The sequence below is a fragment of the Arachis duranensis genome, chromosome 6 (genome assembly GCF_000817695.3).
Source record: "Arachis duranensis cultivar V14167 chromosome 6, aradu.V14167.gnm2.J7QH, whole genome shotgun sequence".
Taxonomy (NCBI): Eukaryota; Viridiplantae; Streptophyta; class Magnoliopsida; order Fabales; family Fabaceae; genus Arachis; species Arachis duranensis.
Window position 1 is genome coordinate 7,226,465 of NC_029777.3, and position 14,960 is coordinate 7,241,424.

The 14,960-nt window shown below is 35.0% G+C and overlaps 2 protein-coding genes across 2 annotated transcripts in view; both read right to left on the reverse strand.

The window, feature by feature from the left end:
• Positions 1 to 474, reverse strand: part of LOC127748418 (glycine-rich cell wall structural protein) — a 1,325-nt gene extending 851 nt beyond the window's left edge. The window contains exons 1-2 of the mRNA XM_052262926.1: positions 327 to 474; positions 9 to 206 (exon numbers count right to left, since the gene is read on the reverse strand). Of these exons, the coding sequence (XP_052118886.1) occupies positions 9 to 206; positions 327 to 474 (346 nt within the window). The remainder of the gene's footprint in view (positions 1 to 8; positions 207 to 326) is intronic.
• Positions 475 to 2,276: 1,802 nt separating this feature from the next.
• Positions 2,277 to 13,616, reverse strand: LOC107492374 (uncharacterized). The gene is made up of 27 exons (XM_016113394.3): positions 13,252 to 13,616; positions 13,076 to 13,141; positions 12,875 to 12,961; positions 12,731 to 12,787; positions 12,494 to 12,558; positions 12,185 to 12,354; positions 11,866 to 11,927; positions 11,636 to 11,719; positions 11,170 to 11,329; positions 10,625 to 10,740; positions 9,813 to 9,941; positions 9,665 to 9,736; positions 9,391 to 9,486; positions 9,227 to 9,304; positions 7,928 to 8,047; positions 7,283 to 7,456; positions 6,872 to 7,075; positions 6,676 to 6,789; positions 6,336 to 6,577; positions 5,483 to 5,528; positions 5,150 to 5,398; positions 4,273 to 4,503; positions 3,711 to 3,802; positions 3,370 to 3,598; positions 2,933 to 3,286; positions 2,757 to 2,830; positions 2,277 to 2,656 (listed from the first exon to the last, which is right to left on the reverse strand). The coding sequence occupies exons 1-27, from the start codon at positions 13,351 to 13,353 to the stop codon at positions 2,551 to 2,553; spliced, it is 3,579 nt and encodes a 1,192-aa protein (XP_015968880.1). The 5' UTR covers positions 13,354 to 13,616; the 3' UTR covers positions 2,277 to 2,550.
• Positions 13,617 to 14,960: the final 1,344 nt, after the last annotated feature.

Here is a 14,960-nt window from a genome sequence, read left to right on the forward strand (position 1 = left end):
TCCTCCACCATCACCAACTCCAGCACCTCCACCTGCACCAACACCAGCTCCAGCACCACCACCTCCACCTCCACCAACTCGACCACCTCCTCCTCCACCTGCACCACCTCCACCACCAACACCAGCACCACCTCCTGCACCTACACCAACTCCCACGCTTCCCCCACCACCTGCACCACCATCACCACCTCCTCTTCCTCCTCCTCCTCCACCAAAACTTCCACCTCCACCTCCACCTACACCACCACCTCCACCTCCACTAAATCCACCTCCTCCTCCTCCACCAAATTGACCACCACCACCTCCTCCTCCTCCTTTGTCACTACCACCACCACCAAAACTTCCACCTTCTTCACCACCACCTTTTCCATGGCCACCACAAAAATATTGGATATTCCGCGCTTCTATTCCAATGACCATAACAATCAACAATAAGAAAACATGCAATTTGAAGTTGCGTGAGAATGTGGCCATATTTGCTACGAAGTGAAAGAATCTAACTAAAAGCTGATAAGAGAATATGTTCGGGGAAGAGGGAAAATCAAGTAGATTGGAAAATGCTTGCAGTTCGATGATGGGATTTGATTTGATGAGCAACGGTATTTATAGTAGAGAGGTTCCAATGGAAGGTAATGATGTAGTGACTGGCACTTAGGTTCCGAGAATTTTCTACTAGCCTTGTTTTACGTATAGCTGATGATCCATTGGCCCCAGCTGCAACCTGTAATTACACTTGAAATCTCGACCACAGTTAGTGCCTCTGCCGCCATGATTTTATATACACTAAAATACTAAAATATACGTGTCGTTACACCTTCAATTTATGTAGAATTTGGCTGTCACATTTACTTGCAGGCAAGTTTGTAACTCCGATCCTAAGCACTACATGTAATTCTCCATTAAAGCGTGTTACGTGCCCTTAATACACGCTATGCTATTGACACATCGTAACACTATCCCTCAATTATGGCAAGTTCGTCAACGCATGCATATACTTTCACATACACTTCGCCACACTTCGCACATCTGGTTATCAATGCAATGTTGTGTGTGCTTCAGTGACAGTGAATTGCAACGTAAAGGCTCAAGTCATGCTCTTTGTAGTTAGTGGGGTGTGTTTAAATGTGAAAGCACCAACGAATACATTACCCAAAATAAGCACTTAGTATATTCTATGCATGACGAGCTTTAATAAAAGAGCAAGCTTGCCTTTCACTTCATTTGCAAGTTCCGAATGGTACTCACAATTAAAATTGACAATGAAGGATAAAAATATAATATTAATTGATTAAACCCTACATTTCATGTCAGAGACCAACAAAATGTATGTAAAATGTGACAACGTTCGGAAGTATTCCTCCTCTTAATCATCTCTTGAAGCAACATCTCACGGCAGTTTTTATAAGGGAAAAGAGAACTGTTAGTCCTCAAAACCAAATGAAAGTTAAACCTTATCATGGCTGAATTTCTGATGCATAATAAGAAAAAAAGGTAAAAATTTAAATCAGCTAATAATCAACCAATATTTTCTCTTTTTAAATATTTTTTCCCTCCTTTAACCTTTATTCACTTTGTTGATTGAAAGAAAAACTAATTTCCTAAAAAAATCACACAGAAAATAAGAAAAAGGGAGTGAGCTGTGCCTATCTTATTTTAATTATGAGTCATAGCTTAAGAACTAAGATAAAAGTAAGTTTTAGCTTGTATGTATTTAAACAAGCAACATCATATAATACCGGGAAAAGAATTACAATCTTAAAATTTACAACTATATTAAATATACACAAAGAATTAACCATTAAATTAGTCATTCATCCAAAATATATTTAAAATATAAAATATATATTTTTAAATAAATTAAAAAAACATCTATATTTATACATAAATAAATACATCGTAATATTTTGCAAAATTTAACTTTGGTTAAAAATTCCCTTTTATACTATAAAAACTATATCCGTAGGAGATTTACAGCTTGTAATAATTTTTTGTGATCATATATATTGGTGTTATAAATTTTATAATAATCAAGTCAAAATAATTCGTATGTATAATAGGATACCATATAAATTAAATGTTCAGCCAAAAAGAAATTCAATGATCTGACAGTAAAATCCTTGTTTCCAGCAAGAGAGCTCGATATAGATAGAAATCTATGTTAAACTAACTTGAATAATTTAATTTCCCATTAAATGCAGAAAATACATGATGCATGTAACGAGCAGCACCGATTCATTAGTAACAAAATTGGAAAACCTAATTCTTTGGTCAAAATGTTGAAGCTTAACACCTTTGCCTTGCTGCAAAAAAAATCCCAAGCAACAAATACATATGGCTTCTATATGCATTTGCTCCTTGAACGAGAAGTTAGAAATAACGTACTACCATGTAACAAAAAATTAATAATTACATTCTTCTATTTCCCTGTTGCCTCTCCAGAATAATAAAAACAGACATCTCAACCTACCAGAGAACGTGAACGCAGAAAAACTAACTCTACCAAGTGCAGTTATAACTACCATGCATGCCATCTGCAGTAGGAAAGGGAATCTAATATGTCTTCTTCCGCATCGTTGTCTTCCTTGTGTCCTTTCTTGAAGTAGCAGCGAGTCCTGGTGTGGGTATATCTACAGTTGCTTGATACAGATCCTTCAATCTTCATACACAATAAGGATAAGGAGATCAATAAAGATAAATCGCCATAGAATCCAAGTCCAAAACTAGTTACCCAATGAAAAAGAATACATGAAACCTACCTTGGAATGCTGAGGAATAGTGCAATGAAAAATAATCCAGCTATAAGAGGGAATACTGGTGCGGGCGTCAGCTCCTGCATTGCAGAAGAGGAAAGAATGAAACAATAAGTGCCATAGCAACAGAAGGAAAATGATGAATTTTTATAAATAAGGAAAAGGTGGTGACAAGAGGAAACCTGCTTCATCTGATCGTCGATCTTGTATCTCAGTGGGCCTACATGGATTTGAGTATCTTTCTCCAAATCTACCTCAATGATGTCGGATTCAAATTTAAGGGAACTCGAAGGGAGGCCAGACCGGAGTTGCAGAAGGTGTCTGCCTTTAGATAAACCCTTCACTTGAAAGTAGTTAGAAATTGGTAGGGGGAAGACAGACTCTATCTTATTTGGGTCACTAGCTGACTTAATTTCTACCATCAGGTGTTTATGCAGTTCCTTAGTACCATTTCCTTCAACATGGCAACTAACAATTGTAATTTCTGGCTCCTCAAAAACTACGAAATCTAAACCCCTGATATCCTCAGTTCCAACCTGGAAACATCAGCCAACAAGTTGGCATTATAGGATATTCACATTGACGGAAAAGCCAAGAAAGATAGCTACAAATGACTAACCTTGACAGGAATAGAATCAGGAGAAGCACGCTCTATGTTTGAACTGCCTAGAACATCCCTTTTAGCTACTTTAACAGCATAGACTGTATCAGGCAGTAGTCCTCTGAGACGGTAATTCCCAGAAGAATCTGTCACAGCTTCCTCGAAATAACCTTTTGACTCTGCCCGAGCTTCAACTGACACTCCTCCTTTGGGCTGGCCAGACAACAGTGTGACGAAGCCAGTAGCACTGCAAGAGTAGATATAACTCAGCATCTTCCAGAATAGAAGTATGCCCAAATTGGAAAGTGAAAAGATGGGAATAGTAGGAAAGTTTCTAGGGTGAAATAATGTATTCAAACCTGTATGCTACACGAGTCGCCTGAAAAACAACTTCTTTAAATTCCCCTCCTCCAAGCTCTATTGCCTGTGCTGAAGGTGAGAAAGCATACTCCTAGGAAATGTGATTAAATAAAGCTGAATAAGGCAGTTGATCACTACACAGAGATGAGCACCCACAAAATCTCAATAATCATAAACTTTTTAGGAAAGTCCTTATATTTTACAAACACGAGGATGCCAGAAAACAGCAACAACTTAATACAAGCCTAGAGATACAACTTATTGAGCTGCACAAGAACACATGAAGATGCTCTCTACAAGAAAGCAACACAACAGGGCCGAAAACAATCTTCAGCTATCCATTTCTTTTTCTCATTTTGTTTCTTTGGTCAAGCATAATCAGGCTCCTACTCCCTTTTGGAAGGTTAGAGATGATTTTGATCGTGAACGAAACAAATTACATTGTTAATTGCAAGTGCAGAAGCACATGAACCAGGACATACTGATAGCAAAGTCATGTAATCAAGTATAACAGAATGGTAGTAAAATGAAATACCACAAGAGTTATGTTCAGAGAAGTACCTTCAAAACAGGACGCAAATAGAATGTTCCAGGAAACAAATTATCAAACAGGAATGACCCTCCATCACCAGATACCGAGTTGTTTCTATAACCATTGTCACCACTCAAAGATAGCAGAACAGAAGGAATGGGTTCTCTAACATCATCCTTGTGATGTATAAGCACTGAAATTTGACTAAGCTTCTGACAACTAAAGGAATAAGGTCCAACTTGTTTTAAATGATAGCCAGGCTGCATATAAAAAAAAAAGAAAAACAACAACTAAGCCTTTTCCCAGGAATAAACGTAAGAAAACATAATGGCAACAATGGGAAAAACAAAATAAAACATGCCTTGTACATTTAGTGCAAAGTATAACAATTGGTATTAATAAAAGGGAAGCTGATTGGTGATAATATAATAAGAAAATCGTACAGTACAAATTATGATATGAAAATGTTTATTTATGTGATTTTCCTCCATTTTTTAGCACACACCACGCTTTCAGATGAAATTGGAAACTATTGACAATCTGTTTGGGCAAGAACGAGAACTATCAACACAACCATCATGGAAATGCATAGAAACAGCCAACACCACTTAAAATATTATTTCTAATTTGACCTTTACTGTAGGTAGTTTGACATAGCTCTGGTGTTGTAGTATAAATTTCATATTTGGCTTCTATTTGGCCTAAAGCTCATGATTTTTTTGGAGGGATTTCCGTGGCAAATATGTTGAGATTGGAAACCTTTACTTTATTGGTAAATTATCTTTTGTTGTTAAAAAAAAAAAACAAAATCCCTTTTACTCTCTCCTTTCTTTTTTATTTTATTCTTTTGTATTCTTCGTGTATATATCCTGAAAAATGGTATAATAATGATAATAATATAACTACCTTTGAGGCTTCAACATTGTAACCAACATCATCATACAGAGGACCTGCCACAAAGGTGCCATCAGCCCCAGTTGATGTTTCAAGTACTATTTCACCACTTTTAAGTGCAGTAATGCTACTCTCTCCAGCTGCAACAAGCTTGATATGGACTCCAGAAAGAGGAGGAGAAACTGATCCTTCAATATATACTCCCGGTCGAGAAGAAAACGTAGGAATATAAGTTTGACAATTATCATCTGCCACTGATATCTGAGGAAATGGAATTTTCAAATGAAAATTTTAGTGATTGTCCCAAGGAATGGTGTTTACACATATTTATCTTTTAATACTTACATGATGCTCTCTAGGGTAAAACAGAAGTTTTTTCTCCCCATCATTCCTGTAAGCAAACCAAAAGAATAAGTCAACAATACAAATTTGGCACATGCAGTCAACTTTGTTTGACCTAAAGACTGAGGAGGGGAAGGAATGAAGTAAGGGAATAACTAGTTACAAGATCAGCAGATGCAGTCAAGCATAAATCAGGTGGGGTTGGCTGCATAAATCAAACTAGACCAATAGACCATCCTATCTTATCATAACTCATGTCTATAGATAAGGTGTTTAAATTAAAGTCATTCTTATTAGTTTCATATTTTCTTGATAAATTTCGACCTCTAGATTAATGAGGTGTTCTCCATCTGATCACCTCTTATCGTAGGGTTTTCTCTAAGTATTCTCTTCATGTATTTAAACAACCTAAGGTAAGACTTTACCATCTTCTTCAATGCATGTATTGCTTAATGCAATATATCGTGCATATATTGCTAGTTCTATCTTATCTAGTGTTCTCACTTGTATAATGAAACATTCTAATCTCTGCGACATTGCCTTATAAGGTTTTTACTGTCAACATTCGATAACATAGGAGCACAAATGGAAAGTATTCAATCCCATAAGACCTTAATGTTGTATGGGATTGAAGGATGTAAATGTCAAACTGCAATTTCATGAACTTCATTTATTAAAGGCTGTATGCAGTCCGTCCTCTTTCAATAAATAGACAGATGTCATGAGATAGTTAGAATCTCTAGTGTGTATTCACACAAATGATCTTGTTTTGATCCTACCTCTTTCTATTGAAAGCCTTCTACTAAAATAGATATTTAATCAAATACCATTTGAAAAACCAACCAGAAAGTTGTACCTTGAGTCCCGAGGAATAAAGGTAAGCTTTTCTCCAAGATTGGCCCAAAAAGAGTACTCGTAGATAGCAGTATTTGTTTGATCTTTTTCATGGGATTTAAGTTTGGCTGTAGCAGAATCAACACCACCAGCTCCACCATTTTTAATGTCCACAACTATGCTCTTGGGTAATGAATCAAGTGAGCTGGGCTGCACATTTATTTGTCCTTTAAGAAGATACTTCTCTCCTTTTAGATGGACAGGCTACAAAAAATTAATTCAAACACATTGGAATAAAATACCACAAAGAAATAATCCACATCAATTAACCAAAAATATAGCTGTGTCTGAGTTGTCCATACCGACAGAACAGATGTATCAATTTTCACAGATGAGCTCCCAAAGAAGACACACGAGTCTACATATTTAAATTCATGTACTCCTGGATATTCTACACATATTTTCTGGGAACCTTTCTGCAAAGAATAGAAAATGAACTTTGTGAAGCTGCAATTTCATGACATAACTAATATGGACTATAATTGTCAGACACAATACCTTGATCTTCAAATTCACATTTGACCCATCGGGTTGAGTCAAGTAACCATCAACATTATGAGTTGAGATAATATTGACCCAGTAGCCTTTCTGAACAAATGTAATTCCTTCCAAGTCCTCAGCTCCAAGATTTACATCAATGAAGCTCTGCTCCCAGCACCAATCATCCTTTGAAGTCACTGCTTCAGGGGAACTATGTTTGACCTAAAACAACAATTATCAAACAGCAAAAGAAGGGGGGTAACACCACATGAATCAGAACAGTTCAACAAACAACTTATATTGAAACCAAAATAGAAAATTATTTGAAAAGACAAGTCTTCATGCAATAGAATTTTAAAAGCCAATAAGAATGCTAATTGGGTTAGATAAAATACACAAATTTAAATGGAAATGTAAAAGAGGACAAACCTCAAGTCTATACTTTCCAGGAATAACATCTGAAAACAGAAATTCACTACTCTCGGTGGTCAATTTAATTGTCTTTCTATCTTCATTATGTTTGTCAACCTTGACAAGAGTAACAGATACAGATGGACCACATTTCTCCTTGCAGGATACAGCACCGCGAATATTGACCAGAGCCTACAATCATCCAGCAACAAATCAGAATAAAACATGTTTATCAGGAAAAGGTAAAAAATGATATTATACTGAATCAGGGCCTAAATCATGGCCCCTGTGAGAAAAAGGAATAAGGATTCTCAAAGGAAATGAAAGAAATTTTAAGGAATCAAATAAAAGTCAACAATATAGGGAATTATATTGAGATTTGTAATGCATGCAAAATCACAACATTCTATTTTCCCTTATAAGCAGTGGGCCTTTGGCTCAGAATAACCACATAAATATTAGTTATATCCCATGAGTAACACAACCAGATGATGGATCATTCATGCTCAAGTATGTTGACAAAGGACTAATTTATAGATTTTGAGCATTAGATTGCAGTATGCACTTAATAGAATAGAGATTATAACATAAAAAATAAATTAAAAAAAAAAAGAACTAACAAGCTTGAAAGACACCCTATAGTTAGTATCTATGAAAAATTACCTGTGAAAATTCTACATTTAACAATGGACTTTTGACCACAACATCAATATATGACGGCATAAACATGAGCCCAGGAGCATTCTCAGCAATAGCTGATAACCGATATTCACCAGGCACAACCTAAAAAATAAACAAACATGTTACATGTCAGTATTAAGGATGGAAAAATAACAATTCAGCAAATACAACTAGGGAATCATATATTTGACTACAGGATGTGGGAATAATTCCGAGCAAATCACAGAAGAAAACTTCCTCTTACTCATTCAGAGAAAATACCCAATAAATAAATAAATAAAGAAGCAGAAAAAATGATAGAGACAATGCAGAGGCTCTATGGATCTGATCCCTTCCCACCCACAGGCCCCAAGATTCGCAAGGGATTGCCTACCAGCCATTCCTCTTCTCTTCATTCTCTTTGCATTTATTCCCATTCACCTATAAATGAATTTTCCCCCTCGCTCATTTTCCATTACGATGTTGCCATTCTGTTATGCTATAGGTTAGCCTTGAAACTTCCCATCTTACCCTTACCAGAAGTGTGAGCAAATCCTTACCATAACCCATCTTTCTAACCTTCCTCAAAACACACCCCTCAATACCAGGGATCTATCAATGCTCTAAATGCAAAAATAAAGAAACAATAAAACAATTTTTATCACTTAGTTGATATTTTATAAGGTAAACATAATTTGGACACCTATTCACAGAACATTGTTGTTTAACAAACTGCAAGCACTGAAAATTAGCTGTTGTTTTTTACTTATTATTTTAACATTTGAACGATGTTTGATATAAGATTGCACTACCTAGCCAGAATCCCTTCAAAACTTATCACTTTTTATATTCTATTTGTTCAAACAAAGAACTATACAGCAAATTAGAAGAACAAATAAAAAGTAGTAAGCCCAAATCTGCAACCACAAATTCTCAGGTTTCTCTTATACGTGGTTATTGCTTTCTGTCATCCCCTGTATAGCTCATTTAAAAAGATAATTATCACAAATTGCATAGTCCTAAATTTCAGAAAATTCCTTATCAAAGCTTGTGACCATAGGATACAAAAATACAACAAAATTGAGACATATTCCGAAGGTAACATGCTGCTTCCTAAACTAGTTAACTGGCAATAAAATCTAAAACACTCAGACCATACTGTAGAAACTCTCATTTGCCATCCTAAGCCACTGCTTCCTTTCGCCTTTAGTTAAACGTATCCACATATCCACATGATAACTCGAGGACCTCAACAAAGGGAGGGGGGAAATGACTAAACTATTGCTCGTTGAGCAAACATACCTCAAAGCAGAATCTTCCATTTCCATCTGTTTGCTTCTTTTGTGGTTTCACATTCTCAGGTCCATGAGTCAAAGCCACCTATTACAATTAACAAAAGATCAGCTTTCATTAATAATTTAACATGCGAATATCACTGTAATAAATAAATGAGAGAAGAAGCATACCTTGGCTTTCGGACCACCACTAACTGACCTAACTGAGCCACAAAGGTCATATGAAATGGCATTAATGTCTTCTATTGAAGCCATATTTGGCAAAACCTGATCATGAAAGCAATCCTTAAGAAAAGTGCTATGATAGCGACGGTATTCATTGCACAAAGTATCAATGCTAAATTTCATGCTTTTATCAACAATTGAGAATTTATTTATCATGTTACCACTAGAGCAATCTATTGAACTCAAATAAATCTAATATGATGTTAATGCTATAATTTACCATATAATTCTCCAACTTCCTGAATTTGTAATGCTCCTTTTTGGCTTCAATGCTATAATGCTTGGATGTCACCTAAGAAGTTCAAAAACATAGATAAGGGGAGGAAACAAACAAACACACACACACACACAAGACTCTACTTTGATACCTGATCAAGCTTATAATATCCTTGATTATCCGTAATAGACCTGTCATGACCATCCACTATAATTTTAACACCCTCCACTCCCATTTCATTTCCATCAACCACACGGCCTCCAAGAGAAAACCCAGTTACCTGTAATAATTATTGACATAAACAGATAATTGAAAAAACCAGAACACAAAAAACAAGAGTAAAATTCAAATACGATCATTGTTACCACAAACTTGTGACAACATACTAAGTATTTTTATTTATTTTTTGATAAAAAGAAGAATTCATTAAGGTAAAGAGAAGGATAATACAAATTGGGGGATAAAGGAACCCATACACAAAAGCAAAAGCAAAAAAAACAAAGATTTATCTATAAAGCATAGCTTTCCAATCTAACATGACCAAGAGGGCAAGTCCCCTATGAAGATCACGAGCTTTACACCAACTAGATGCTAGGCATCTAATTCTATCCCATAAAACATGCTTGTCAAAAAATCTGTTGTTGAAGTTGCGTGCATTACGCTCCAACCAAATAGTCCAAGTAGTCATATATATATTTGACACCTAGATGTTTAGCAATTCAAAATTTTCATTTGCAATTCTTTTCCAGTTTGGTTTCTCTTATATTTTTTCATATCTTCTCAGAGGCAATATGAACTTTTATAACTGATAGCAAGCAAATTTTTTCATCAGCATTTTCAGTGATGCATCACTAAATAATTAGTTTTACCACAGTGATGGACCTTTTGTTTACTTTTTGAATGCCAAAGAAAGAAACTAAAAAGATGGTATGTACATGCTACATTTTCATCTATATATTTTACCTGGAATTTCTGAGGCACCGTTACATGTTGATGCTTAACATTAACCGAGACGCTGGACGGTGAAACATCAAATACTGTATTTTCACCCTTATAGTAAGGTACGAGTTCATAACTTCCTGTAGATTAATAAGAAGGGTGAGCACCCATTTAAGCAATAGGTTGTAGTAGCAGGTGATAATAACAAGAAATTTTCATACACTACAAAATGACAAATAATCAATACAAGAAAAAGAAGAAAAAATTGAAGTGAAGTTTCACTCTATCATCAACCAAGAGAGAAAATGGCAACAGACATGTGCATTGTGAAGTTTCCAAAAACTTGAAAAACTAAATTATATCTTTCCACATACATAATTATAGATTGTCATTGGATCAAAAGTTAAATGCACAAACTAAAAAGCATGATGGAAATAATACCGGGAAATAATATACGTGTGTCAGAAATTCTAAAGAGTGCTCCAACTAGAGCAGAAAAAAAATTAAAATCCACAATGGCACACACCAAAGGAGGAGAAAAGAGAATAAGCATTTAAAAAGTGAGTTACCACAAGGTACAGAATTGAATGTGAACTTTCCATCAGCATCGGACATAGCATGACAGAGAGCTACCCCTTCTCGTGGACCATTTGGAGAACCTTGTAAACATTCTACCTCAGAAACATCATCTGAATATAGGAAAACATGTACCCCTAATATTGGATTTCCCTGTAAAAGGAAGAACCAAAATAAAAGAAACCATTACAAGAGAAATGATTCAATTAAACCGTCAAGTAGAAAAAACAAAACCACGACATTGTTTTGGAAGTTCAAGTTGACTGAGAGCTACCCTCAACTCACTCATAGATATATGTATAATTGAATATATGAAGCATTTGGGGTAATCAATAATTTAGTCTTGATTCTGTATGTCACGCATATAAACAGCATTCTTCACTAAATTATCATATAGGATTAATAGTTCAAGTGATAATACAGAAATCAACATACACAAGTCCCTTTAGAAAACATTACCTGAGCAACAACAAAACCACTGATACTATACCCAGGGACAAAGAACACATCATCAACTACACCATTTCCAAAGCCCAACTCCACCTGCAAGAAGCACATTATTAGAAACATTGCAAGCAGCATATTGAAGCTCATTAAATGCATTATGAAATTAAATTTGACACAGGAAAGCATGGGTATTAACACAAACAAAATGCCAAAATATAGCAACATAAAATAATAATTCAGACCTGGGTTGAACCTTTAACTTCAACTTTCATATTAGGACTTGAAGCTCGTAGTTCATATTTTCCTGCACATCAGATGTATTTCCCATATGTTGGAACCACAACTAAAAGGAGAATCGGAAATAATACGAATAATGACAGAAATGAATTGTTTTACGAACAAATCCTCTGGACCAATGATAATACCTTTCGGTCACATTGGTACCATCACAGGATGCGCACAATGTATTTTTTGCATCCAATCAGCTGAATTTCCATTTCAACTTATTCAATCTAAACATCCTCAAAGATCTAAGCAGAAGTAAAGAAAAAACTTCCCTACCTGGAATTATATTTTTAAACAAGTAATTCCCTGATGGAGAAGTTAAGACAGCAGAGACAACATCCCCAGCAGGGGACAATAGCTCAACTTTTACATTTGAAGGACCACCATTTTTAACTGAACAGCTTCCTCCACCTACAGCTCCAACAACTCTACCAGATATAGTAAACCTACAGAACAGAAACTTATGCAGGTAATTTAAAAAGGCAGAGCATCATCAAGTTAAGAAAATAGAAACTTTAAACTTAAAAACAAAAATTAAAAAAAGAAAAAGAAAAAGAGTGAATGAAAAATAGAACAATAACCCACCCTGTGAAATGAAAATTGATATCTTCATTGCCATTACAACCTTTATCGTCAACCACCACTGGAACCTACAGGGATGGAGGAAAACAGAGTGACAGACCATAAGCATGCATCAAATATTTCAATTTTATCAAGATTCAGAAAATATAATAGATAAACATATCATGCATACAGATGAAGCAGGAAATAAACAAACAAATCCCCATAAGAAAATTGAATAATAAGCAAGAAATAACTAACCTTCTCTGGATCCCATGCCCATCCTTCAGGTCCATTAATTTTAATTACAAAGGAACCCTACAGTGAACACACTTGCATTGAGAAGAACAGACTAATGCATCGAATATATAAATACTTGGAGCACGAAGATTATGCAAGTTTTACCTTGTCATAAACTGGAATAAAGTAGTATCCATTTGGAGCACACTGTGTTCTATCCTTTACCAGTCCATCCACTGTTTGAAGCTCAACCTATAACAAATATATATTGTTGAAACAACTAATATGCATAATTTTTATGTTTCCACTTCGTTTTAGGTTTGCAACAGAGTCATTCAGTAAAAACCAAAGTTTACAAGCACTCACCGTGACATGAGAATAATCCAATTTGGAATCACTTTGCCTCCTCGATTTCACCAGCGATGAGCTCGCCTATAAGAAAACAAAATAACATTCAGCTGATATAAAGAAAAGCAGAGATTCAGATCCATGTTTTGCATCTACAAGTAAAAAAAGAAGCAGAGGTAGATTGCTTTGTTTACCTCGACGAAGCCGCCGCAGCCATAGATGGAATCAGCAGAAGCAGCTGAAATAGAATGAAGTGCGATGAAGAGCGATAAGCATAGGGCGAATCTGATCGACATATCGGATCTGAGATGAATTCAATCAAAACAGATCTCGACGATCATGTGATATGTTTAATCCTTCAGTTTTTAATCCTATCTTATTATAATACTAATAAACAGTGGTTGAATGAAGTGTGAAGCGTTAACTGTTAGTGAAGATGGGGGGAGGAGGGTTTATGGGTTTAGTAGGACGGAAGAATCACAGCAACGAGAACAGGCGGCTACTAACTCTACCGCGCGGTAGCTGTGATTCTAATATTTTGTTTACTGGACTCGGCTATCAGCTTAGCCTTAAAGATTTCTTTTTCAATTTAATTTTAGGGAAAAAGATAGATAGCTCCTAGTTTTCAAACTTTTAACAAATACATCTCTGACAAAATTTAAATACAAAAAAGTTCCTGATTTTAACAAATAAGGACAATTTAGTCCTTCCGTCTATTTACCTCTCATACACCTAACGGAATTGGCTGACGTGGCTGAAACGGTGTACAGGTGTCCGTTACGATGCCACGTTGGAAGGGAAAAAAAGTTCGAAGGACAAATAAGTCATTGACGTCATTTTACAAATAAAGTTCGAAGGACAAATAGGTCATTGAGAATTTTTTTTCATTATACTTCTATTATGCTTCTATTATGAGAATTTAGTTTATAAAATTAGGCTAATTTTTTTTTGTATGAAAAAAATATTGGTGTTTTTTTGAAAATGGGAGAATGTGGTGTAATTATAGATGGGTGGATTCTTTTTTGTAAGAAGTCAACACGTGGGGAGCGTGGTGCAACACGTGGGGGGCGTGGTGAACACGTGGCATTATTCTGACCAACACGTAGGGGCGTGTTGAACACGTGGCAGCATCTTAGCCAATACGTGGGGGCGTGTTGAATAATTTCCACAATACTGTAATACACTTCAAATGTCAATATTCAACTAAAACACCAATTTTCTTTCCATATTAAAAATAATTTCTGATAAAATTATGCTTGTATTTTGAAATCTAGTTAACTTGTTTTATTCTACAATTTAAATTATTTGTATTAAAATTGTAGAAATTGGGCTTGTTATGTTTCTACTCTTTTTCTTAAATTGCATTAGTTTAGTTTTAGTGCATTTGTGTATTATATTAGAATTTGTTAAATTGCATTAGTTCAGTTTTCATCATATCAGTGGCATTAGTTAGCATCAGTTCATTTATGCATCAAGTTAGCATTAGTTCATTTGTGCATCATTCATGTATTAAGTTAGCATTAGTGCATTTGTGTATTATATTAGAACTAGTATTTTTATGCATAATAACATTACGAGAATATTTTTTTTTAAATTATAGTTCACTTTGTTCTAACAGTATAAATTATGCATGCCACAAAAGATTTATAAAATCAAACTACTTTTACAAAAAAGTCGTAAGTTGACAAAAGTTTCTGACTAAGAAGACTAAGATATCTGCAGATAAAAAATTAAATAATAAGATTTCTAGTTATCATTTTTATATGAAAAAGTATAATTTTTTATTAGTAATTAATTTTAACATTGGTTATCTAAAATTTAAAATAATTTAATGTGTATAATTTTACATTTAAAATATTTTAATTGTAAAATAATATCGAATGACATATTTTGATTTGTCAAA

Excerpts from the sequence above, each read along its gene's own strand:
- LOC107492374 (XM_016113394.3), bottom strand. The coding sequence starts at position 13,353 with ATGTCGATCAGATTCGCCCTATGCTTATCGCTCTTCATCGCACTTCAT. Across the intron at positions 12,962-13,075 it reads TGGATTATTCTCATGTCACG|GTTGAGCTTCAAACAGTGGA; the intron begins GTGAGTGCTTGT and ends TATTTGTTATAG. Across the intron at positions 3,287-3,369 it reads CTGATTCTATTCCTGTCAAG|GTTGGAACTGAGGATATCAG; the intron begins GTTAGTCATTTG and ends TGATGTTTCCAG.